This window comes from Pipistrellus kuhlii, unplaced genomic scaffold (assembly GCF_014108245.1).
Source record: "Pipistrellus kuhlii isolate mPipKuh1 unplaced genomic scaffold, mPipKuh1.p scaffold_m20_p_9, whole genome shotgun sequence".
Classification (NCBI taxonomy): domain Eukaryota; kingdom Metazoa; phylum Chordata; class Mammalia; order Chiroptera; family Vespertilionidae; genus Pipistrellus; species Pipistrellus kuhlii.
The window spans coordinates 21,606,662-21,633,327 of record NW_023425595.1 but is presented as its reverse complement, the minus strand read 5'-3'; the positions used below and the strand labels follow the sequence as shown (position 1 = coordinate 21,633,327).

Genomic DNA, 26,666 nt, shown 5'->3' with positions numbered 1-26,666 from the left:
GCCTGGGGCAGGGAGAGTGACCACAGGGGCAGAGGTGACCAGGCAGGGTGGGCAGGGCCCCTCTGCATGAGCTGATCAGGTTTCTGTTTCTGCTCAGACACAGGGCCAGGGTGGGCCGCCGGGGTCCGTGTGGGGTTTGTGCGGCCCCCAAACGGGCTAAGAGGGGAGGTTCAGAAAAATGACGCAACTCTGAGGGCCAGGCCTGGTGTTCTTTTCTGTGTTTTTCATATTCTCTCTTTTTCTCTCTCTCCACTAATCATGTTTCTCTCTTTTTCTCTCCTCGTTTTGTTGCATGACTTGTGCCGGTTCTCGCGACTGTACTCTGTTCCTGTCTCTCAGACTGTCCCCCGATAGCCTGGGACTTTTTCCCTGAGCCCCCTACTGGGCAGAACCCTTGGAGCTAAACCCAAGGAAATGCCCAGCAACTCCCCCAACCCTGCCCCAGCCCCGTGTGCGCCCCCCCACCCCCACCCCGGCGCCCGCTGCTGGTCTGAACAGTAAGTACATCGGTGGTGCCCAGAGACCGGGGCGAAAAGCCAGCCCCGCTGGCGGAGGGCCCTGACACCGGGTTCTCCTTGCTCCAAAGTTTAAAAAAAAATGACCCTCTTGCGGATGCTCATCTATCTCAGCCCATTTCAAAGCCTGGAAACCATCTCTGCGAGCCGCTGCCCATGCTGCCATTTCATCATCGCAAGCCGAGAGTCTAGTGGGGCTGAGGGGCCCTGGGCCGGGGAGGCAGATCTTCCCACCTTCTGGGAAGCAGGTGGGAACCGAGGCTCCTGGTGGCCATCTCATGCAAGGAGGGGGATAAGGGCAGCAGGGTGGGGGAATCTTGGAAGAGCTGACCCTCTGGCCTTTTTTGTGGACTCTCCAGGTTGGGAGAGTTGGCCCCTCCTTTGTTTCTCTCTCTTCTAGCCACCCCCCTCTGGAGTGGGGGAGGGAGAATTACCCCAGTTTCTGACAGCACCCCAACCTGCAGATAAGCCAAGAGCCCCGGGAGGCTGGCTCCTTCACAGAATGAGACCTAAACACTCTCACCCACTTAGAGCCCCTCCTCAAAGTCATGGTTGAGAGAAGCAGCAGACCCAGATGTGTCCTGGGGTCCCTCACCCACCTGGGGATCCCCACCAGTTGCCCCTGCTCCCTTCCCTGCAGGAAAAACCAGCCCCAACTTTGGACCCTTTAAAGGCTGTGGGAGCTGGATGCTCCAGGGTCAGAGCCATGGGGTGGGGACAGAGCACTCAGAGCCAGAGGAGTCTTGGGCTCCTCCCTCCTCCTTTGACTCTCCCCTGGTCAAGAACGGAGGCTGTGGACCCCTCCACTGAAAGAGGATGGCCCAGATGATGGAGATACTGCCTGGGAGGACTTGCTGTTTCCCCTTGAGGAAAATTGGTGCAGGGTGCTGAGGGCCCTGACTTTCATCACATCCTCCTCCTCATCCTCCTCCCTTATATTCTCTCTCTCTTCCTCCCCACCCCCCGCTCCCCTCCACCCTTCTCCCCCAACCTAGAGACCCTTGGGAGGCAAGCCAGGGGCCAGCCAGAGTGGGAGGCAGGACCGGGCTTGTCTGTACACACAGGTGTGTGCTCGCAGACACGCCCCAAGTGCTAGGCAGCCCCCCAACCCCGGAGAGGCCCAGCCCCAGTCACATGGTGTCAGAGTTACCTTGGTAACTGGCCCTTCTGGCTCAGCGTAAAGCGGGAAACGAAGCCCCTGGGATCTGTGGAGAAACGCACTGTACGTGAACTGCTTTCCATCTTGTATGCAGACTTTTTTAAGTTCCAAAAATCATGATGGGATTTTTTTTTTTTCCTCTTGGATTTGCTTTACGAATAAACCTGATTGGTCCATTTCACCTTTGACTGACTGCCTCTTTGTAGTGACATGATGTGCACACGGCCGTGACCCTGCCCACAGGCCTACTGAGCGTGTGCCGCGGGAGAGGATCACCTCTGCGTGTAGTGACAGATGTGATGTGAACAGGGTCAAATCCGGAAGTGACTGTCTCCAGCTTCCCCCCCTTTAATCTTTCCAAGAGCCTCCTCTCCTGTGGTCCACTCACGGTGGGGTCTGTCTTCCCTGGAGGCTCTCGCCCTAGAGGAAATCTCTGAGAAAGCCAGGGTGCCCGCTGTGGGGACTGGGTGGGTCCCACCCTGGCCAGGAAGATTCTGCTTTGAGAGCAGAGAGTGTGGGGCAGGCTCAGTCCCCAGAGACCAGGCAGCGCTACCTCTGCCAGCTCCAGAGATGTCCATGGCGATGCTCCTGGACTTGGGTGAGCTCCCTACTCTGGCCACACTGTGCCCTCCCCCCAACCCCCAAACTTCCTCCCAGGTTCCTTCTCAGGCTACCGCAGAGGCCAAGACTTGTCTTCCCACCTGAGTCCATCAGCTGCCGTTGTCTTTATACATCCCATTTGCTCTGCTTTTCGGGGGATGCTGCTGAGAGGAGACAGAGGAATGGGAGCCCCTCCCGATTCATGGCCGCTGTCACTGCCTCATGCAAACATCCTTGTCTTGCCTGTGCGAGCTGGCCGGGCCTGCTTGGTGTGGAGCGCGGTGGACGCCACTGGCTGTCTGTGTGGGCCTCAGAGCAGACTGAGTGACCAGCCTAAGTCTTTGTGGAGGGTGAAGCAGATTGACTGGTCTGATTGGGACTAAGGAGGCTGTATGGCCATGCCTAGTCTGCATGGGGGGCAGGGCATACAGAGTGATCAGGTTAGAATCATTCGGGGGACGAGGGGGGCGGGCGCGGGCAGGGTATGTGATCAGATAGGATGTGTGTGGTGGGCAGCGTGAAGTGAGTGAGCAGATGGGATCTAAGTGGGGACCGAGGTAGAGGTGATGGATGGGGACCGAGGTAGAGGTGATGGATGGGGACTGAGGTAGAGGTGATGGATGGGGTCTGGATGGGGTTAGGGGAGCTTGAGCTGGATAAGGATGGGAGGCCGCTAAGCTCTGGTCAGCAGCAGAGGGGTCAGAAAAGGCTGCCTCTCCGGACTGCAGTGTTTCAGCATGTCTGTCTGTCTTCTCCCCGAGCTCTGTGTCTGGCCCTCTCTCCATGTCCGCATCCACACCATCTGTCTCATCGGCCCAGCCTCGGGCCCTGGGCCCAGCCCCCGGCACCGCGCTTGCTGGGCCTGCCAACTCATCTTTTTGCAAACTTTGAGCAAACCCAGGAGCCCCTCCTTCGCAGCACCGTGGGCAGCCGGCAGGCTGCCCGAACGAGCCGGAATCCCAGCCTCCCGCCTCCCTCCACCGCCCCTCACTTTTTGGTTTCTCGGGGATGGGCTTCCCTTTGCCAATGCCCCACCTCCGGCCTGTCCCCCCCGACTAAACAGTTTTCAGTGTCTCAATAGCTTCTGCTTATATGTTTGAAGATTCCAAACTGAATGGGGAGGTGGCGAAGGCCGCGCTGGCGAACGAAGACTGCCCCCACATAGACCAGGCCCTCACTCCCGATGAGGGCCTGCCCTTTACGCGCTCGGGCACCCGCGAGAGATACGGACCCTGCTTCCTCTTATCAACTGGGGAGTACACGTGCCCGCCCGGTGGAGGAGTGAGAAAGGGTATGTAGAGGAGGCTGGGGCACTGCATCCACCGGGCCGCCTCACCTCCCGCTCCTGCCGATGGGGGGGCGGGGTGGCGGGCGAGGGGCGCTGAGGGGCAGGCAGGCACACTGATGGGGGGCAGGGAGCAGAAGGAGCCCCCAAGGTCAGCCCCTTGGGATCTGACTTCCTTTCTCCTAAGGGGGATGGAGTCTGGCAGCAAGAACATGAGGTCCAGGCAACTGGGGTTTGGTATTAAAGATCAGTACGTAAGGGATTGGAAGGAAGGGCTCAGGGATAGGCTGGCCGTTTACGGGCCATGACCCTAAAAACACAGGGTTACCGAGGGGTGCTGTGAGGAGCCTCGACTGCTCCAGGCTGCTCTGGCAGGCAGGTCAGACCCAAAAGGCAGAGTGATCTTCCCACCTAGTGGTTGAGGAGGGCAATGGGATGGGCCCAGCCTGGCCAGGACTCTGTGACCTCAGCCACTCAAAGATCCAGGTTCTGGAAGAGGCATCCATTAAAGAGAATCCACAGACCATTGGGAGGGAAACCATGAAGAAAAAGGTGGATTCAGGCCTTGGGGTTCCTTCTCAGGCTTGGGGTTGAAGCTAGTGTCCTTTCAGTCAGAACACTGCTAGTGACAGAGAATTTGCCAAGAGAAGGTTGTTAACATGGGACTGTGCAGCCCCTTCCATCCCCATCCCGATTAGCCATACCCTGGGTGGGGTCAGCGCCCCCTTGTGGTTGGCGAAGGCTGAGCTCCGCGGAGGCCTCTGCTCAAAGACTCCTTCTACCCGACCTTACCTTAGGCTGACACCTGGGGAAGAGCTTGATTGAGCAGGGGCTGGAGGGATTGGGAGGGGAGCCCAGAGCACCCTAGCTCCAGGCTCCAGGCAGCGGCCCAGGGCCCAGAAGGCAGAAAAAGCCACCCTCAGCACAGCGGACTGGCGGGCAGCTCGTGCCTGTGAGGGAACACCTCATGCCCACTCACGTGGGATGCATGCTGACCAGGGTGAGAAGGCTGGGCCGCAGCAAACAGGTGGCTTTTTAGAGCCACAGTTGCTGTAGCCTGTGGCCATTCGCAAGTGCTTCAGCATTCGAAGTGGTTCCATAGCACACAGGGAGAAAAGGCAGAAATCGAAATAAAGGGCAACCCCAGACAAGGGGAGGCAGCCCATGTGGAGATGGAAAGTGCTCTTGGTCACTGGTGCTTAGTGTGCCCACCTGGTCCAGGCTGGCCCCTGCTTCCTTGCCCTGCCTGGAGGTCCCCTGGACCCCAGCGCGGCACAGCGCTCCCTGCATGGTGCTGCATGGCAGAGGGCTGCCGGCGAGGAGGGGGGAAGGCCCATCCTTGGCATCTTCCATGGATAGGCCCAATGCAGCTGGCTTTTCCCCCCTGGGGAGGCTCTAGAATGCAGGAGCAGGGGCAGGCAGGGGAGTGAGGGGGAAGCAGGTACGGTCCCAGGGGCTGTGCTCTGCCTGGTAAGGTCTCATGGGCTGCCTGCCAACTCCACCCTGAGTGCTGGACCCATCTGTGTGGCCTAGGAGAGCAGAAAGGAGAGTCCCTTTGCTGTGCTTCCAGCAGCCCGGGGAGCGTGGGGCAGAGGGAGCCCTCTCTCCCTGTACACACCCCAATCCCACAGAGGCCCGGGTGCCAGAGTCTTTGGGAGGCGCCAAGGGTGGAGTGCCCCCACCCACACCCACCCAGCCCTGCTCTGGTGGAGTCAGGACAGCGGCCAAGGACTTGATTTCTCAGGATGGTTCCAGGCCATGAGCCACGTGCAGAGTAAGAGAGGAGTTAGGGGCTCTCCCCGGTCCCCAGGAGGGAGAGGAAGAGGTGTGCGGGGCTGGCTCACTGCATGGGAAAACCAAGCCAGCTGGAGAAGAACCTGCCTGCCTCTGCATGCGGCTGTTCTGTCTTTCCTCCTCCTCCTTAAGAACTAAGTACCAAGCGGGATGGGAGAGCCAAGAAGAGACGCTCAAGTGTTAATTGTATTCTTTACATACAGATCTTTGCAAAGAAAGCCCTGTCATTGCTAAGTATATGCCGACAGAGGCTGTGAGAGTGACTTGACCAGGCGGCTTGGCCCAGGACACTGGTGGCTATTAAGCATCTGGGTGGACCTGCAGCCCCTCCTCGCCCTCGGACAGAGTAAATGCACGCCATGCAGGTTTGCCGGACGAGTCCGAGTGGCCCAGGCCTTGTACTAGGACGGACGTAGCTTTTCCTACGGCCAAATGGTAACTGACCGTAGAGAATTTCTTTTCCTTCTTTTCTTTCTTTTTTTTTTTTTTTTCTTAAATTTTATTTTACTGGGGGAGGGGGAGGTGGAGGGGTTCCTTAGCATGACTTGCATGAAGTAAAATAGAAAAACCCAGCAAGCCAAACCCACCCACCCCCTGCAACTGTGTGATGACCCTACACAACAACAACGAAGAGAAGAAAAACACAGAAGTCCTCCTCTATTTTCTTTCAAAGCTCTTTACTTTTACACTCGCTGGAGCCAGACTGTAAGGGCGTTCGGTAGAAACCTGTACATTTCTGGGGAGGGGGGGAGGGGAGGACGGGAGCACACTGCTTCCCTATTTTTGTACACGAGATCGAGAGAAAGGGTTCCCGGAAGGGCAGTCGGTCGGTCATCCATCGGTCATATTGACCTCACCTTCATAATCATCTCTCACGTGGAAACTGAGAACTCTGCTCCAAATACAAGTGTGGAAACGCGCACTGCTGCCTTCTTCCCTGTCCGGCATGCCTGTGACCCCTCGGACGTCGCCCGAGACCCCTGGCAGCGGCTAGTCTAGGTCGATTCTATCATCTTTTCTGGTGTGTAGATCCAGCGTAACCAACGTTCATGACAAACCATTCGTAGTAAATAACCAACGTCGTACGGATCTCCCACATGTCTCTTTAGAGCACTGAAAGGTCAGGACGGCGGGAGGGGCGGCCCTCCTCCGTTACTAAGGCACAACCTGGCATTGTATGCACTTTAGTATTTCGGAGTAAAAACTGCATGCCCAATGTTATGCAAAGCGATTCTAGCATGAAATAAATTTTGTATCCTGGTTTCTGTATAGTCTAAAGCAGATTTGTTTTCCTGAAGCAATGGGAGGTTTGCAGAGACACACGTCTGCATCTCGAATAAATATAGTATTTTCCCAAAAGACGCAGAGGACAGTAACTTGGCTTTGGTCTGATTCTAAAATTAGTGGCGGGGGTGAGGGTGGAGGTGGGGAAGAATGATATTTTTGAGAAACACACGCTTGAGTTGAAAAAAAAAATAAAAAATGCAACGTCTCGAGCTCTGGCTGCAGCTCGCAACATTTCCTGGAAAGAGAGCAATGCTGCTTTAGCTCAACACCCTCCCCCACCCCGGGCCCTGGCCCTCCACAATAAAATGCTGACTTTCGAGATGAAGCGTGGATCTGGGTTTTTATTGCCTCAGTCTGGGTGCCTTACCCTGCTGGCCCAGTCTGGGGGAGCATCCTAAGCATACCCCTCCCTCAGCCTGGAGGTGTCTTGGAAGAGAGCGGAGCCCTCTCTTAGGGATCTTGATTTGCTTGGATTGTTCACTTGGTTTTGGTTGAGGATAGAGTGGGGGGGGGGGGGGGGGGAGGTTCCATTCTTTTCCCAGCAGTTAGGGAATTCAGGCACGCTCAGGTGGAAAAGTACCTAGCGGTCATGGTAGTGAACCTCTGAATGGAGGCCCATAAGTGGGGAGTGATCTGCCCAGGGCCTCAAACAAGTGGGTGTCAGTCTCCCTTTGATTTCAGTTCCCTTGACGTCTCCCAGCCTGAACCTGAGCCAACAATCACATGAGGTGGGTGGAACGGAAGAGGGGGCTTAAGGTGGGGCCCAGTTTTTATCTAAGTTTCTCATCCCCTCTAAGCATTTGCTTCAACTTCCTGGTGCCCCGAGAGGCCTGGGAACCAAGGGTTAGGGGTCGGTGGGGTGGTGAATATAGTAAGGCCTCTGCCCAGGGCTCCTGCAGCCAGAGGACTGGCAGGTCTGCCCTGTGTTTGGAACAGCCATGCATAAGCACCAGCCATTCATAAGCATCAGGCGGAGAAGCCAAGCAGTCTCGTCGGCTGCAGGGCAGGTCACATGCCCTCTAGCTGGGCTCCCCCTGGGGGAAGTGCCTCTGGTGGACTCAGGTGGACTCAACACAAAGCCACTTGGAATGTGGATTTTCAGGGACAAGGTAGCTAATGGGGAAAGAAGATGAACATACAGTGAGCATCTGCTATGTGTGGGGCATCTGAGAGGATTGTCCAATGAGAGCCCACAGTAATTCAACATGCCCATTGTAGAGGCAAGAGAACAAGGCACAGTGGAACTGGCCCAGAGCCACAGAGCCTATGAATGATGAAGCCATGATCTTACACCCAGGTGGTCTGACTCCAGAGCTTGGGAATTGATAGGAACATTAGAGTTGCTAGTCCCAAATCCCAGAACCCTCGGGACCTGGCCTGCTGCTTTCCTTCATGAAGTGCCATGGGTGTGACCAAGAGGCCATTTCACATGCTCCGAGCTTTCTACACACATCTGACTCCCTCACTCCCCTATTAGACATCCTGTTGCCCTAGAATGCAATTGGCTACTTTAAATTGGCTACCAAGACCTCCTCTCCCAGCTCCCACCTGCCTCATGTTCCAGTCACTCGGACACTCTGAAATTGCAGCAGCTACTCATATGCACTGTAGGACCTGGAACTCCCTCCCTCCAGCCCTCACCAGCACTTCCCACTCATGGGCTAACTCCCAATTTCCATTGATCATTAAGTGACCTCTCTCAGAAGCAGTGGATGTGCAGGGGTCTGGGGGGTGGAGCTTTACTCTGAGCTCCAGGCCTGGACTCTCCATTCCCAAGCTCAAGCTCAAGCACTTTTGTCCTGATGGCACACTGGGACCAAAGGTGGTGGGCGTGTCAAGATGGGGTACCTGCCCTCAGGAGAGAGAGTGTGTGTTGCAGGTTAGGAGGTGAACACCCCACTAACTATCATTCCAAGGCAAGACCCAAGACCTGTGAGCACACAATGGGGTCCTGCCTCTCCATTTTCCTTTCTTCCTCTCACATGGAGGAGTGTGAGGACAAATGTACTCAGTCTATCAGGGGAAAAAAATATAATTTCTAACAATGATTGGGTATTTTCTCACATTGACTCCTGTGGTTCATTAGCTAATCAGGTGGATGATATTGGCATTGCCTGTGAAATGGTTACGTCATCAAACATTTGTAAGAAATAGGAACAGAAGATGGGTGGGGATGGGGGGGGGGGGGGCGCGGGTCAAGGCTTCCACTATCTTAGCCTGCCCACTCCATGGTGACCCTAAAGGCATAGGGACAAGTTCATCATTGATGTTTGATGGGCACTTCCTCTGTAGCAGGACCCATCCTCGGAGAAAGGATTCCAGAATCCATCTACACCTGGTCCTGGCCCTTGAAGAGCTCAGGCTCTTAGGAAGGATGGGCTTGAACATCTACAAGTCTGAGAAAGAACAACAGGGATCAGAGGGCTCAGAAAATAATCTGGGAGACACTGTCAACAGCCCCTCACACCCTCCACCCCCGGAGTGCTCAGACACCCACCAGATCCAGCCTATGAACTACCTTAAAGAAAGCCTGTCTGCTGCATCAGGAGGGGGGAGATAGTGGAACTGGTGGTGACGGGACAGTCTGAGGTGCCATTCATCCTTCCATGTGGACTCGCTGTGCCCCGTGTGCTTCCAAGAGGGTCTGACTCTGGCTCTGAGCGAGGGGCTGAGGCTCAGGCCACTGCATCATCTGACCCTGTTTCAGGCTGGGAAGGTGCCCCGAGACACTTTCTTGTGCCTACAGGCCTCAGAAGAGGCGTTAGGGCTCAGCCTCAGAGGACATGGGACTGGGCTTCTTCCAGCAGGTGCTGAAAGAGGTAGGGGGAACACACACTACCACCCTGTGAGAAGGTGTGGCGGTTCCTCACGTGTGGAAAACCTGTCTTGGAGGGATGGGCCTAAGCACCATCCCATGTGGGACGGCCCCCTGGCCGGTGTGTCATATGCAGAACACCCAGCCTGTGGATGTTGGCCAGTCATGGTGTGCTGGCTCCAGTATGGGCCATCAATCATGTCACCTCTGAGGGCTTGGTCACCTGGAAAAAGCCAGCTTAGAGTGCACAGCGATGTCCTTCCTCCCATTCCAGAAGCACTTGGGGCCCCACTGGCCTCACTGGCCTCACGAGATGGGGGACAAGGACTTTGATGGCCCAGGCAGCCATGTTTCCAGGTATGGTGCTGGGAGCATCAGTGCTCAAGGCCAGCCAACGCTTTGGGCAACCTGTAGGTTCAGGCCTGGGAGCCGCAGGATTGTCCTCATCCCCACTCTCTTGAGCTGACCCACTCTTGTCCTAGGGCTACTTCTCTCTGCCTCCCCTTGTCTAGGCCCTGAATAGGTCACCTCCCAACAGGACCCAGGGCCAGGAGTAAGGTTTATGGTCTTGAGATGATAACTTCCCCTTTTTAGGCCTTTATTTTTCCACATGAACAATGAAAACATTGGATAACATCAGTGGTTTTAAACCTTTCTCAAGGACTCCTTGTCAAGTGAAATCTTATATGAAATCTAATTAATATAATATGTAGATCAAAATAAAGCTGCTGTGCATCAGGTGGAGGGTGGGGACACAGACTTCTGTCCACTTGGCCTTCCTTTAGCAATAGCCCACCAGGTGGCCACTGTTCTCAGGAGGCTCCTAGAGCTCTAAAGAAGCCGTGTGAGGCCATGAGGCTCGATCATTCAGATCCTCCTGCTTTGATGTCCTGGGATGCTGTAACTTCCTAAAGCCATCGGGGCCTCGCCCTCATGGGCCTAACCCTCTCCTGAGTCACGAAGGGAAGGCAATGTGGGATGCGCACAGGCCCGGCTGGCTAGCTGGGGCCGCTGTCACTAAGTCCCCCAGGGAAAGCTGCTTTCTGAAACCCTCTGGCCAAAGGCTGCCAGTGATAGCAAAGAGAGAGGAACTCTGTCCCCAGAGTCATAGATGCCACCAGCAAGCCCATGGCCCAGGTCTGGCCCATCCCCATTTCACTTGAGGGCCTTCTTCCTGCAGAGGTTCAGGCCTGGGGGCAGAGTCTTAATGCTGCTGTCCCTGCAGACCCCCTTCCATGCTGTGGCCTGGCCCCCACCTGAAACTACGGAGCTTGGCAACAGTAGCACACAGACTAGCTCCAGAGCCCCGCCTGGCTCAGATGAAGTCACCCGTCTTCTGAGAGCATCAGAATGGTGAGTTCTAGATTCTAGATTCTGTCTGCCCCAGGTCTTCCCAGAAGTCTTGTCTCCTCTTCCACTTACTCATCTCCACTTCCTTCCCCCACTCCAGAGCCTTCCTCCCTTGGTCCTAGTCATCAAAACAAGAACCTCTTCTTGCCCAGGTATCCACCCACCTGACCAATGTGCCTGGATATCCTGGAACCAAAAGCTTCATACTCTGGGCCCTGAGGATAAAACCCAGGAGAGTTTGTGCTGCTGTAAGCATGACTAGGAATACTTGGTCTTACTGAATCAAAGGCTGCTGGACCGGAACCACCATATGGGATGGACCTGGTTTCTGTCCCCACCAGGTAGGGAGGACCTGGAGCTTTCCCAAGGCTCCCATGTCCGGGGGCAAAGACCTAACTCTCATTCTCCTCTGCTGGGTAGAGAGGATGTGTCCCTGAGCCCAGACACGGGGCAGGCAGCCTCCCATCATTCCGGCCGTGGTCAGCCCAGCCATAGTGCCTCCTGAGCCCTCCTGGCCAAACTCACAACCTGACAGCAATTCCCCAGGAGACTTGGAGTGGGGACAGACACTTTATTAAAGGGTCTCTGTCACAAGACCCCCATCTCTGCACCTGTCAGGTTGGCTTTGGGTAGACGGTTCTGGTTGTCCTTCCTTCCAGTTTCTTTGTCTGTGGCTTCCTGAGATTTGGCGTCCTTGCTCGCATCTGGGGAAGGAAGGGCTGGCAGCTGGCAGAGGGCCAGGGAGTGGCCAGCCCCACAGCCCACGAGGATTCCTGGAGACGACCGCAGGGCCTGCACGGGCTTCGGGGCCTGGACGTCAGCTTCGCTGCCGTCCCCGCACATGCCGTGCTCGTTCCAGCCCCAGGAGTAGCACGCCCCGCCTGTGTGGGAGAGAAGAGGAGATGCTGGAGAAGCTGTCTGGGTTTTGCACAAGGGGCTGGAACATGCCCCTGGGGCACAGGCATCATCATAACCCAGTTTACACATGAAGAAACCAACGCTCAGTGAGCCCGGTGGCGTGCTCGCTGTCCCTGCTCCCATCCCGCCCGTGTTTCCCACTCGCACCGATCCACACGTGCTCCTCTCCCAAACCTGGCTTTCACCCGGGGCCCTGCCCTCAGTGTCACTCCCCAACAAATGACCTAAGACCCGAAAATGCTGTCTCCAAACATATCTCAGATCCTCAAGGTCTCTCCCTCTCCTGCCACCTGCAAACCCAATGCCACTCTCCCTAATGGGGCTGCTCAGCATCCACTCAGGTCTTCAAAGACCATCCAGGGGACCTCTGAGCCTGGGAACCTAATCCTGTGACAACTGCTCAAACCCTCCCATGACTTCCCGCTGAAAGATCTTTCCTTGGCCTGTGACCATCTTGCTGGCCTCCCTTTGTACAATTCCACCCCTACCCTCTACATATCAGAACACCGCCTTCTTACAGATCTTTTAATATGCCCTGTGGGGCCTTCCCTTCTACATCCTAGCTTTACTGGGCTCCTCATCCTTTGGATTCCAGTTGAAGTGTTGCTCAGAGGCCAGAGTCCCCAGCTGCCCAACCTTACTGCGATTCCCGTTACTGCCCTTGCACTCTGCCAGCCCAGTATGGTGAGAGATGCCGTGCATAGTGATGTGTTTACTGTTCCCTCCTCACTAAGTCGTTGGCTCACTGCTGTCTCTAGCATAGGGCCTGGTACACAGTTGGTACCCAATAAGGGTTTGCTGATTAGATACGAGATTGAATGAACAAGGAGCCACAATGCAAGAAAGCATCAGAGCCGCCACGCAAACACGGGTCTCTCCAACAGCCCGTCAGCTCCCACCCACCACAGCACCACTTCCTCGGGTTTGGACACGTTCCTAGGGCCTAAGCTCACATTTTTCTGTAGCTGTTTAACATTTATTTCTGGATATAAAAGTAATACATCTTCTGGAAAAATGGAAAATATGGATGAATGTAAAGAAAAGCAGACTTCTAGAATTTTGCCCACAACTGCAAATATTTTAAGACATTTCTTCCAAACTTTCATATATGAAATTCGTAAATATTTGTATATGTTTTGTCCTGTTTTTACCCCTTAACATTTTTCCGTGGAATTCAAATTTTTCAAAAAGTAAATTAAAGACAATTTGTTTGAAATTTTAAAATAGCTCAATATGCAAAAAGGTACAAAAAGTAATTGGCAGAAAAACACAATATCCCCATCAGCTTTGAAACGTTGGTTAACATTTTGCCATATTTGCTTCAACCCTTTCTTTAAAAAAGAAAAATCAATCAAGCTGGTATTTGCATGCTTCTTTAATGTTTTTTTTATATATATAATCTTAAATTACTATGTAATATTTTTAGTTGCTTATAGAATCATGCAAATACATGTATCATTTTTACAACTTACTCTTACACAGCATTGTTTTTGAAATTTATCTGAGCTGATAGTTATAAATTTGGTTCATTTATTTTAACTTGTGTAGTATACTACACAAGTTAAAATAAATGAACCAAATTCATAACTATGAATTTGGTTCATAGTTATGAATTTGTATAACACAATTTTGCTTACTGATTTCCCTTTCCTTATCCATTTTCAATTATTTAATGATAATAATTGTTGCTATTTTATCAGACAATATAATATACTAGATGCCCGTGGGAATTGTGCACTGGTGGGGGTGTGACCTACAGGGATTGGCCACTGTGGGATCACTGCTCATCCAGGTCAGCCAAGCAAGCTGTGGACCTGCCCTCTGAGCCGCTGCTCCCTGGTCCAGCATCTTCTGTGGAATTAGAGCACTCACCTCTCCAGGGGACCCAGTCGGGCCGAGCCCAGGGGCAATAGCATTGACAGGCAACGGAGTAGGCCTCAGCCCCAGCCTCCAAGATCAGCTCTGTAAGCCCAACAGTGGCACTGCGCAGCCTACAGGCCTCTCGAGGAGAATGTCTACAGAGAGCAAGGAAGAGGACCCTGGGGTGAGGAGGCAACAATCGCAGCCTGGTTTCCTGCCTGTTGGCCTGGGGTTCACAGTGGGAGCAGCCGCTCATGCTAGTCAGCTGAGCGGCTGCTCCCACTCATGCATTGAGCATCTGCCCTCTGGTGGTCAGTGCGTGTCATAGCGGCTGGGCGACTGGTCGTTCTGATCATTCTACCAATGGGTCGCTGGGCTTTTATTACATAGGATAATATTATAGTACAACAATTCTAATATTGTTACTATTATAAACAGCACTGCAATGAACATCCTTGAACATGTCTTCTTATACAAATACAAATCCTCTTATACAGCAAAGTGTTTGTGTGGGGCTGATCCCTAGAAGTGAGTGTGGTGGGATCACATCTAATTTAACTAGCTCTCCACAGAGGCTGCAGTTATGTACAGTCCCATCAGCAATGGATATGAATTTGTTTCCCTCTATCTTTGCCTTTAGACTCTCGCTATTCTGGTAAGTATATTTAATTCATGTGCACTTCCCTGACTACCAGTGAGATGCGCATCACTTTGTGTTCATTAGCCCCAAGTTGCCTTGTCTATGAATTGCCTGTATCCATTCTTTACCTGTTTTGCCCTTTGGTTGTTTGCCTTTTTCTTCGTGATTTGTAAGTTTTCTTTGTGTGTCTTTTATTTGTATAATTATTTGTCGTTAAATGTATTGCAGGAGTGTGTGGTATCTCTTCACTTTGTTTGCGGTGTCTTTTGTTGCACAGATTTATTTAAAATTACTGCCTAATTGTTCATTATGGAGGTTAAACAATTTCCTTAACCTGTATTCTATTGTCAGATAAATAGGTTGTTTCTAAGTTTTTATTATTCTGTATAACATTCTTATGTATGAATCTTTGTCTGTCTCTCTAACTATTTTCTCAAATTAGACTCTTACAATGGGAATTCCTGGCCAAAGGGCATGGGCATTTTCAGGATTCCTGAGTACTGTTCTGAGTACTGCTAGAAGACTTTTCAGAAAGGCCACTTGCTGTACCTGCAGCAACCTGGGGGAATCTGTTTCACTCAAGCACTGCCAGTACTGATGGGTTATCCCAGTGTTTAAGAATCTTTCCTAATTTGAAAATAACAATGGTATCTCATGCTTTTAACTTGTATATTTTATTACCATTGAAATTGAAAATTAATTCTTATGTTTTCTCAGGTATTTGTATATCCTCTTTTGTGTATTGTCTGCCTGGCTTCTTTTTCCTGTTTAGTATAGAAAAGATTAAGTGCTCAGACCTCAGAGTCAGAAGGCCTGGATTCAAATCCCAACTCCTCCATTTATTAGCTGAGCATCCCTGGGCAAGTTATTAGCTTCTCTGTGCCTCAGTTCCCTCATCTGTTAAATGGGAATAATGATAGTATTTTATCATAAAGTTGTTCACAAGGATTAAATGAGTAAGTACGTGTAAAACAGAATAGTCTCTGGCACATGGTATCATATAAATATTTGCTACTGTTGCTGTCATTGATTAAGAGTCTTGTTGTTTTAAATATTTTTTAAAGAATATTAATTCTTTCTCAGTTATATCTGGCATAAAGATTTTTTTTTTTTCTCAGTTTGACTTAAAATTTTGTTTTGGGCCTTGACATACAGCACAAGTTTTACGGTTCTAAGTATTAAAATTGATTGATCTTTTGTAATTTCTTCCATTGTAAGAATTGAAAGCCTGTCCTCATCTAGATCAGAAAATATCTTTTTTGATGTTTCAATGATTTCAATTTTGTACTCTTTTAAAAAAAAAAAAATTGATTTCAGAGAGAGAAAGGGAAAGGGAGAGAAAGAAACATCAATAAGAGAGAACCAGAGAATCATCAATTGGCTGCCTCCTACATGCCCCACATAGGGGATCAAGTCTGTAACCTGGGCATGTGCTCTGACCAGCAATGGAACCATGACCTCCTGGTTCATAGGTCAATGCTCAACCACTGGGCACACTGGCCAGGCCCAATTTTGTCCTCTTTACATCTCACTCATTAGCCACTAAAACCCTGTTTTACAGACCACTCTTTCAACAGAGGGAGGCGGACTGGCCCAGGGTTCCCCTCCCCCAATGGGAAGGCAATATTTGGCCAAAAGCTTGGGTTTGAGGAACACAGATGCCTGCCTGTTGGGCCCCCAAGTGAGACGTGCACGCAGAGAGGATGCATCCCAGGCCGCAGCTCCTGCGGTGAAGTGGCATGTCAGCCAGGCTGAGCTGAGGTGGGAGAATGCAAGAGGCTTGGTACCTTCAGACCAAGCCTGGCACCTGGTGTGGGCCTGGTGCCCAGCCCTGGTGAGTGGCACCAGCTGATGGTCAGCGGGAATGGGAGCAGGAGGAAGGCAGAGCTGACCTACCAGCAGGACTGGGCACAATGGGCAGCTGGCAGGTCCCTCTCCTCCTGCCAAAGGAAACACGCTCCGAGGAAGCCGCGCTCCGGGCTGGGGTAGCCGAGGCCTTGGGCCAGGGCTTTCATGCCCACTGGGTCTAGAGGCCTGGCAGAACCCCAGAAATACCTGCCCCCACTACTTCCAAAGAAGCTCACTTGAGGTTAGGCACTTTATAGTCTCTGTCTCCTTTAATTCCAACAGCCCTATGAGGCAGCCGTGATTTATAGGTTGTTCTCATTACATAGATGAGGAAAGGGAGGCCTAGGACCTCTGAGGCAGAATGGCCACAGAATCTGTACTGAACTTTGCGTGTTTTATGTCAGGGCTTCCAAAAGAGTCTATAAAGGCAGACAACAAATATTTCAGGTCTGAGGGCCTCATTTGGTTCCTGTGGCATATTCTTCTTCATTATTATAACCCTTTAAAAATGATTCTAAGCTCACAAGGCCATATGGAACAGGCCACGGGACAGATTTGGCCAGTGGCTCCTACTCTGTTGGCCCCTGGTATATATGTGACATATTTACCTCGGGCTGTGCTTGCTGTCCTGAGTGTTACATCCTCACACAGCTGTGTGATGGTACTGAGGTCCCCTGGCCTCAGAGGGTTGCCAGGAGGACTGCATGAGAGCTGGTTATATAGATAAATAAAATGCCCAGCACAGTGCCTGACACATAGTGACAGCTCACGCCACGCAGGAGGCAGGCCGTGGGGAGAGAGGAACAAGGCAGAGAGGAGAGGGAGGGGCACCGCCAGAGCGGAAGGCCTAGGGTGAAATGACAAGCATCATGAAGATCATGAACACTTTAAACAAACCTTGGAAAAGTGAGGGACTGGGACTCACAACAGGACACCTTTAAAGACTGAGCTCCTCCAGCACTTTAACAGAGGCTCCTGCCCCCGCACCTCTCAGGGCCACCTTTTCAGAGGTGCAGTGAAGACAGGAAGGGCCTCTGGACTCAGCACGATGCTACCACGTGGGCTGTTCTTGTGTAGAAGGGGTGGAAGGAGAATGTCCCGCGGTAAATTTCCCAGAAGCTAACTGGAATGCAGAGCGCCCAGGTTTCGAAACAGCCGTGGCCAAGGCTCAAGAAGCAGATTCCTGCTCTTACAGAGGGCCCTCTGCCCTGTGCCTGGCACGTGCCAGGTCCTCGAGGACCCTGACATCCCACCTGATTGACCCAAATCTGCGTTACCCTGAGCCTTGCGGGGAGAGCCTGTAATTACAGAGGGATTTCCTAGCCTCTTAGAGTTCAGGCCCTCTGCTCCTGGGACTCAACAGATTTGGCCTGACCAGGATGTGACCAGTGACGGAGCTCCAGGCCCACCACACTTGCGTCAGCCTCAGAGCACCGCGGGCAGCGGAACCTCGGGACTGGCAGGGTCCCTGGCACAGGATAGATACAATACTCAAATCTGTTCAGGCTTTGTGGCACCTGCCCGAGCTTCTTGGCAACCTGGGTCCTCACAGGGCCTTATGGTGCTGGGACTACAGCCCAACGACGGGAAGGGCCTTGCCAAGGAGGGCAAACACCTGCGCGTACATGGTAGCGCTTCCTGATGGTCCCTGAACCACAGAATGAAAACGTCCCAGCCGCTCTTGCAGCTGGTTGGTTCTGTAATGGCTAATGCAACAAGCTGGGTAGTTCTGGAACAGCTTATGGTACCTGCCTTCAAAGGCAGATGGCATGCCGCCCCTGTCCCTTCTTCTCGGTCCCTTCCGTCCTCTTGTCACTGGGACTGTAGATGTGATGGCTGGAGCTCTAGCTGCCAGCTCACACTATGAGGATGAGGGCGTCAACCTAGGAAAGGTGCTTCTCAGGTTCATACAAATGTAACCTTGATTCCCACAACAACTCTATGAGGTGTTGTTATCTCCACTTTACAGAGCAGGTACCTAGGCTCAGAGAGGGGAAATAACTGCCCGTGGTCCCATGGCCAGCCTAGCCAGGACTAGAATCCAGGACTCCCAAGTTTCAGGTTCCTCCGCTAGGTCCACACCATGTAAAAGTGGTAATACAGCCAACAAATGCTAGTGCTTAGTGTGTGCCAGGCCCAGCGATAAGCACTTTTTTTTTTCTTTTAATATATTTTTATTGATTTCAGAGAGGAAGGGAGAGGGAGAGAGAAACATCAATGATGACAGAATCATTGATCAGCCGCCTCCTGCATGCCCCCCACTGAGGACCGAGCCCAGACATGTGTCCCTGACGGGAATCAAACCCCCGACCCTTCAGTCCACAGGCCGACACTCTAGCCAAGCTGGCCAGGGCCAGCGATAAGCACTTTTAAGTATTTATTCACTGAATCCCCAAGATAAGCCTATGAGGGACAATCTAACATGACTCCCATTTTCCAGAGAGGTGGCGAGAATTGTGTAAGGTAACATGGCCAACGAGGAGTGAGCTCGTCTCAAACCCAGGTGGCCTGACTCTAGGACTCTTCTGGTAGCATACGGTCCTCTCTAGCAAAAACTCTGCCTCCGGGCAATGGGAAAAGGAACAGAGTCAGGACCCACCTGTGTGGGGACAAGCTTAGCAATGGAGGGCAGAGCCCTCCTGGTGAGAGAAGCGCTCTGGGGAGCGGCTGAGCCTGTGAGCCCTGTGAGCGCTGCGGCCAAGGCTGAGGAAGCCAAAGAAGGCCGCCTGCACCTAATGGGGTGGGAGAGGAGGGGGGGCGGAGATTAAGGGTGGAAAAGTCAGGCAGCTAATGGTTCACCTTGTCTCCTGTCAAAGACCTCACAAAGACCTAGAGCTGTTCTGTGGAGAGAGAGGAGGGGTGAAGTTGGAGTACCTCACGGAGAGGAAGGCTCTGGACTCAGGAAGTTGGTATATGTCACTGTGGACACAGCTGGGCTCAGAGCCAGGCCACTTTGGGGAAGACTTTTGAGTGTGCAGCCACCTAAGCTCAAGGGGATGCTATCCTTTGGCAGAAATTGGTAAGACGGTCCCTAGGGTTCTGCTGTGAGCAAGAAGCCCAGAATCCAGGCCTCCGAGGGACTCTGGTCTGGGTGGCAACTTCAGGAGAGAAAGAGGTCCAGACCCTCCCTCCCTCGCCTGGACAATAGTCATTTTGCATTGTAGGCCCACCCAGCTGGCCTGGGCAAGGCCAGTTGGGCTGACACAGCATAGCCTATCTATGGAGGTGGTCAGCAAACTCATTAGCCAACACAGCCAAATATCAACAGTACAACAATTGAAATTTCTTTTGAGAGCCACACTTTTTAACCTTAAATTTCTAATGCCACTTCTTCAAAATGGACTTGCCCAGGCCATGGTATTTTGTGGAAGAGCCGCACTCAAGGGGCCAAAGAGCTGCATGTGGCTCACGAGCCGCAATTTGCCAACCACAGGTCTAGGTCATCCCCTGGACAATTAATTCCTTGCCACCCTACCATCGATAAGACCCAAATCACAGCGAAATCTGGTTGCTTCTCACTAGCCGAGTCACCTCCTGCAGAGGGCTTCCTAACTGGTCTCTCTCTCCTACTGCCATTGCCTCCAGAGTCTCTTCTCCACACAGAGCCTGAGCGATCCTGTAAAAGCTACGTCAGACGGGCACTGCTCTGCTCAGCATCATCTTCCTTGGATAAACAACAGCTTGTGGGTCTCCAGCTTCCTCCCTGACCTCATGCCCTATCATGTTCAACCTTGTTGACATCGCCATAGCTACGCTGACTTCCTGCTCAAACAGTACTCACCTCTGGACCTTTGCACTTGCTGTTCCTGCTATCTGGAGTGCTCTTGCCCTTAATAGCCACAGGTTCACTCCCTCATGGTGTTCAGCTCTTTTTCAAACGTCATCCTATCTAAGAGGCCTTTCCTGAGAACATCATCTAACACAGGAATCCACACCCTTCCCCATCTCTATCGCCTCAGCTGCTTTATTTCTTTATATGTTTAAAACTATTTGTTTATTATATATCTCTCCCAACCAGAACACAGTTCTTTGAGAGCAGGGACATTTGCTGCTGTATCCCAGCACCTGAAACAGTGGTTGGCATTTATTAGTGCTTAATAAATACCTGTGGTGCAAAGTAACAAACGAGGGAATGAATAAATGAATAAGTGGCTAGGAAGAGAATGAAGCTGCTTTATTCTCTCAAGAGGGCTAAATGACTGCCCTTGGGTGTGGCTGCCAAGGGAAGGCTGGTTTCCCGTCCCTGTCAGGATGGAACGCTGCCCTGCCCCTGGAGGTTCTGTGTCCCCAGCTGGTAGGGGCATTGCTGCAGTGGGCAGAATCTGGGGTGAGAAACAAAAGTCCTGATCCTGAGAATCTGTGTGGTGTGTGGGTGGGTGTGAGTGTGTATGTGTAAGAGAAAGAAGGCAGAGGCCAAGGAGCAGAGTAGGAGAACACACACCCCAGTCAGCAGGTGGCTCCCGCAGACCCACTAGAGGAGCGGCCTTGGCTCGGATGGTAAATAAAAACACGTTAGTTTCTCGGTTTGCCCTCACAGTTGTCATTCTGAGGCTGCAAGGCAGGGACTGCTCCAGAACCTACGTTAGCACCCCATACCTCAAAAAGCTGCTCAGTCCTCTTCATCAATCTCTATCCCTTTATATAAGAGGAAACTGAGGCCCAAGGTGGCGGTATTGTGCCCAAGGTCCCCCTCTACACACCTTCCCACTGCTCTCCACCTCCTTCTGCATTACTGCAGGCTCCGCCATTTTGATGGTTAGAGCAGCCCGGGGAGGAATGTATGAGGATCAACACTGTAGGGAGGAGAAAACTGAGACTGGGAGAGGTTCAGAAACAGCCCCGCTGGGAGAGGCACAGGCCAGTGCTCTGCACCCTCACGCCCCTCCCCCCTTCCCCCCAGGAGTAGGAGTGCTGTGGTGGCTGCGGGCACATTTCCGCAGAGAGAGTCTGCGGTGGCACGTAGGCTCCACGGGGTGACTATTCTTAGATCGAGGGAGCTAAGGATGATGGATTTAGAACTTACGAGGTGGAAACATGTTGGCCTGTTTTATAAACAACTGAAATCCTCCCCACTGGCTCCCTTTCTGAATTCTGCATTCTCCATTAGCACTACTGGCTTGCTGGGCTGCTGGGCTGAACTGGGAGAGGGACAGAAAAGGGACAGACCCTTTGGAGGGCCTGCTATGACCTCCTGGGGTGCTAAGGACTTTTGCATGGCCCATTCCATCTAAGAGCAGCCCTGAGTACGACCACACTCCATGGATGAAGAAACTGAGGCTGGGGAGGACCAGAAATGAGCACTTCCTGGGTTGAGGATCCAGAGCAGGCCTGTGATGTCATAAGCCTGATGTGGAGTCTAGGACTGACAGGAGAGATCTGGCCCTGGGGAGGAGCAGCAATGGCACCTTTGGAGTTTATTCCCATTAAGTGTTTGCAGATAGCAACCCTATCCTCTAAGATTTCCTCACTCCAGGCGACATTATCCTCCCTCTGACAATATTCTCCCTCTGTCCTCATGGCCAGTCAGGGCCCTCCTCTCAGTAGGTACCAGGGAGTCATCATCCCTCTGTAAGTATAATCCTCAGAGCTGATCAAGCCCATCCCGATGCACACCTTATCCCAGAGGCTGCCTCTACCAGTTCAGCCCAAGGCCACTTAGGTGCTTTGAAGTCCAAGTCCAGTGACTCTAGCTGAACCCATAGCCCATGGACACTCCTGTTTCCATGTGAGCTGCTGCACTATGTCTCCCCTGGCCTGGCCCGTGCGTTGGTGTCTGGGACCCAGATGGAATTTTCAGTGGTCTCCATTAAATATCATCTTATTAAGTGAACACAGATATCTCTGAGGGGCACCAGCAGAGGGGTAGGGACACAGAAGTGGCTCCACGGCCAGGAGTGACTGGCCTGCTGCCATTCCTGGAGCCTGGTCACTGTCCTCCCCAGCCTGTTGGGAATCAGCAGTGTGGAGAGGAGGATGGGAGTGAGAGCAACAGTGTGGGTAGAAATAAGCAGGTCTGTCCTGGAACCCAGCAGCAAGTGGGGGATGAGGAGGAGAGTGTGTCCAGACAAATCCTCATGCAGATGAGAAGAGTAGGGTTCAAGAGCTCACTGAGAAGTCACTGATGACACAAACCTGAGAAGGAATTCTCCCTGGGGTCTCCAGTCAATTAACCAACACCTATGGAGTGTCTACTCTGTGATGGTGCACCAATTCGGTTCCATCCACTCGGTATCCTCCCCTCTAGCCACAATGATCTCTTTGCTGTCCCTCCAACTGGCCAGTCATGCTTCTGGCTTCAGCCTTTGTACTGGCTGTTCCCTCTGCCTGGAACCATCCTCCCCAGGTATCCACATGGCTTCTCTCTCTCTCCATTTGGGTCTTAGTTCATTGTCATGTTCTCAGAGAGCCTTCTCTGATCACTCACCCCCACCGTTCTCTCTCCTCACACTGCTTTATTTTCCTTCCTAGCATGTAACCTCCCCCCCATCATATGCTTATTTGTCTGTCTCCCCACTAGAATGAACAGCTCCATGAGAACAATTTCATTTTGTTCAACTGCTGTACCCTGGCACTTAGAGCAGTTGGAGGTACATAAAAGGAGCTCAATAAATGTTTGTTTTAGGGATGAACATGTGTCATTTGCCTCCGGAGGAGCTTAGTCACGTGAGAGGAAGCCAAGTTAAGGAGCAAGGCAGGCTGTCCACAGAGGTCACCAATCCAAAGGAACTGTGTGTGGAGGGGTAGTTGGGGCAGCCCATGTTGAAGGCACTTGAAGTTCATAGAGAACCTGCAGCCACAGCTGGGGGAAGGCAGACATAGAGCTAAAGACTGGAGAGATTCCACTCCAGCTCTGGGACAACACTGTCATGGTGGGCCTGGCCAGGAGGAGTGTGGGAACTACAACAGAAGCTGAAGGCACCAGCTTTGCCGATCTCCAAGGGCCTTTCCAACCCTGATGGTTCATGCTTCAGGACAACGGAGAGTACTTTCCAACACAGTCGGGCTGCCATTCCATAGCCCACCTGAACCTGCTTGGCTGCGGCCTTGCAGAGCTCGAGGTTGCTCACAGAGACGCCATTTGCTGACAATGCCCTGTTCCCATACACTGGAGTTTCAGGCTTTCCAAAGCCTCACGACAAACCCGAGGTGGGAAGATCTGATAGCAAGATGTCTAGTAGAGAGGAGGAGAATCCAAGATGGCTGCTCGGGTAGGCAACTAGCCGCAGCCGCACACAACAATTTCAACAAAATACAACTAAAATATAAAATGGACATTACCCAGAACTACAGGAAAGTCGACTGACTGGAAATTCTACAACAAGAAGCAAGGAGAAAACCAGAAGGAAGCGCGGAGGAGCTGTAAAAGCCCAAGGTACGGAGACACACGGCGCGCGCAGAGAGGACAGAGCCGGAGAGGAGGGAGGCCGAGTGCCTGGCTGGCGGTCCCAAGCGGGAAGGAGAGAAAAGCTCCGACTGTGCTGGGCCCAGCTCCAACTGCTCTGAACCCCAATTCTAAGCCAGACCCCGGGGACCCAGGCTCATCCATAGGGAGCCGGGCTGTAAGGTGGGACTCCGGGGAAGCGGCGAAAGAAGGTCCCGGAGGCGCGCACACTGCGGGCAAAGAAGGGCCGGCCGGCTGTGCCCTGGGATTGCCCTGACGGGAAGGAGACAGGGGTTCCAGACTGCTCTGAACGCCACCTCCAATCCCACTACCAACTGAACTGAACCCCAATACCGGACTCATTGGGGGAGAGCATAGACAGTTTGGCAGCAGGCGAAAATCGAGGGCACCTTTCTCTCAGAGGCGCTCGCAACAAGTACTGAAGGACCCTGAGTCTCAGGAGTCGCATAGGGCGGGGCTGACGGAAGCCAAGGCTGTAGGCTCCACCCTGAAACCCCGCCCCATCAGGAAAGCTGCCTGCGAAAATGCCTAAACCAAATAGATCACAAATGAAAGAAATGGAGGACAAAAAGCGACTGGATATAGAGTTCAAAACCACACTTATAAGGTTGTTCAAGAATCTCCTAGAAAAGGCCGATAAAATAAACAAGATCTATGAGGATATGAAAAGGGATCAACTAGAAATAATAAGGGATCAACAAGAAATAAAGAATACATTGTCTGAAATAAAAAATATTTTATGGAGTCCTAAAAACAGAATGGAAGATCACAAGAATCAAGTCAAAGATTTGGAACATAAAGAGCCAGAAGACACTCCTCCGCAGACGCAAGAAGGCCAGAGAATCCAGAAAGTTGAAGATAATGTAAGAAACCTCTGGGACAACTTCAAGCGAACCAACATCAGAATTATGGGGGTCCCAGAAGTTGAGAGAGAGCAAGATATCGAAAACATACTGAAAGAAATAGTGACAGAAAACTTTCCCCACCTGGTGAAAGAATTAGACTTACAAGTCCAGGAAGCGCACAGAACTCCAAACAAAAGGAATCCAAAGAGGACCACACCAAGACAAATCATAATTAAGATTCCAAGAGCAAAAGACAAAGAGAGAATATTAAAAGAAGCAAGAGCAAAGAAGGTAGTTACCTATAAAGGAGCACCTATACGATTGTCAGCTGATTTCTCAACAGAAACCATGCAGGCCAGACGGGAATGGCAAGAAATATTCAAGGTGATGAATAGCAAGAACCTATAGCCAAAGATAATCTATCCAGCAAAGCTATCACTCAGATTCGAAGGTCAGATAAAGAGCTTCACTAATAAAAAAAAGCTAAAGGAGTTCATCACCACCAAACCAGAATTATATGAATTGCTGAAAGGGGTTCTTTCAGAAGAGAAAGTAAATAAAGATAAAAATTATGAACAACAAATACGTAACTATCAACAAGTGAATCTAAAAACCAAGGAAACTAAAAAAAAGAAAAATCTGAGGAACAATATTAACTGTTGAATATAATAGAATCAGAGGTATGGAAGGGGAGTGAACTGTTTATTCTTGGGGAAAAGGGGAGAGGGGGATGTGGGAAGAGACTGAACATAAACTGTGCACCTATGGATGAGGACAATGGGGGGGGGTGGGGAAAGGGCAGAGGGTGGGGTGAGAAGGGGGGGGGAAAGGAACATTTGTAATAATATGAACAATAAAAATTTATTAAAAAAAAAAAAAGATGTCTAGTAGAGAGGCACTCACCTAAGAGCTGTATCCTGGTAAGTGATGGGGTTGTGACCCATATCAAGGCATTGTGACTTCAAGCCCTGTGCTCCTTACCTCACTGGGATCATATCTTAGGAGAAACCACAGACCCAAAGAGCCTTCCTTCAGTGGGGAGACCATCAGAGTTGGAGTCACAGGCTGGGCCCACACCCCAACTCTCGCTCTTCCTGCGACTGCTTTCAGGCCAGCCCCCTGGTGTGAGTCTCAGGGTCTTCATCCACAACATGGGCTATTGTTCCTGACAACCCCAGGGCTATGTGCAAGTGAATGGAAACCTTTCACATATTAGAAACTACATATTAATTAGCAGGAATCCCACACATTGTGCCCACGGGTTGGGAGAATCTATTCCATGTGTCTTTCCTACATCCCTGGGAAGTATAAGTCCTGGGCCACAGGCAGCTGGTTAGTGCAGTGGTCCGCAAACTGAGGCTCTAATGAGTTTGACTAATGAGTTTGCAGACCACTGGATTAGGGGACACAAACGGTCAAGTCACTTCACTCTGCAGGCTGAGCTCCACCCGCCAGACTGGGCCTGGCCTGGCTCCAAATGAAGACCAAATGGCACCAAAGCTTTATTCCAAGCATTCATCCTGTTAACAAATATCCTTCTAATACCAACTTCAGATAAAGTACTATTTAGGTTCCTCGTGTGTACAAGGAAAGAGGAGGACGGAGCACGGATGTATAAGACAGTGCACATTTTTAAGGAATTACCTATCTCTTCATAGCTAACATTTCTTAAGCATTTACTACCTACCAGGAACTGTCCTGCATTACTTCCATATCTCATCTCACACCCATAACACCCCAATAGCATAGGAATGTTCAGGAACCCTATTGCACCCCTGAAGAACCTGAGACTCAGGCCCACCTGAAAATGAAATGGTGGCAACACGACTCGAACCCAAGGTCTGTCTGTCTCCAGATCCCAAGTTCTTAACCACTATGTTCTATGGCCTCTGTGTCACTGGTGGCCTTAGGCAAGCATTTTCTTCTTGGGTCCCCATTCCACTATGAAATGTAAGGGTTCAACGATTCCAGTGGGTACCAGGGATGTTACAAACAACTGTGAGCCAAAACAGAAAGCAAGAAATGCCCACCTCAAGTGGGTGCCGAGTGGGAGGAGTGTGGTCAGTACCCAGACCTTAGGAGAGGAAGGCATGGACAGCATCTGGGTGGCAGAAGACCAAGGGCTGGCTTTTGCCACACGTGGCTCAAACATGCAAGTTTCAGAGAAACATGGCTGACATCTGCCCACCTCTACCAATGTCTTTTCTCCCACCAAACCCACTGCCCCTCATCTATACACTCACTCATCTCCCCAGAAGGGCCTTTCCCCATCCTGCTCCCCATACCCTACTTTATCCCCCCCTTCCTCTTCTCCTCTAGGAAGTATTCTGACCCTGTGGTTCTCTCCA

General features: G+C 51.7%; 2 protein-coding genes across 3 annotated transcripts in view; one reads left to right on the top strand and one right to left on the bottom strand.

Moving 5' to 3' along the window:
* Window positions 1–6,965, top strand: part of KCNC1 (potassium voltage-gated channel subfamily C member 1) — a 42,098-nt gene extending 35,133 nt beyond the window's left edge. Inside the window, exons 3-4 of one of the 2 annotated variants that reach the window (XM_036426234.2) lie at window positions 3,377–3,565; window positions 5,557–6,965. In XM_036426234.2, the coding sequence (XP_036282127.1) occupies window positions 3,377–3,565; window positions 5,557–5,621 (254 nt within the window). In that variant the 3' untranslated portion in view covers window positions 5,622–6,965. Of the gene's footprint in view, window positions 1–339; window positions 1,104–3,376; window positions 3,566–5,556 lie in introns of those variants that run through there. The other variant, XM_036426235.2, reaches the window with a different exon arrangement.
* A 4,397-nt stretch (window positions 6,966–11,362) lies between these two features.
* The window catches only part of SERGEF (secretion regulating guanine nucleotide exchange factor), a 183,567-nt gene continuing 168,263 nt past the window's right edge, over window positions 11,363–26,666 (bottom strand). The window contains 2 exon segments of the mRNA XM_036426236.2: window positions 11,363–11,471; window positions 11,474–11,686. Of these exon segments, the coding sequence (XP_036282129.1) occupies window positions 11,380–11,471; window positions 11,474–11,686 (305 nt within the window). The 3' untranslated portion in view covers window positions 11,363–11,379.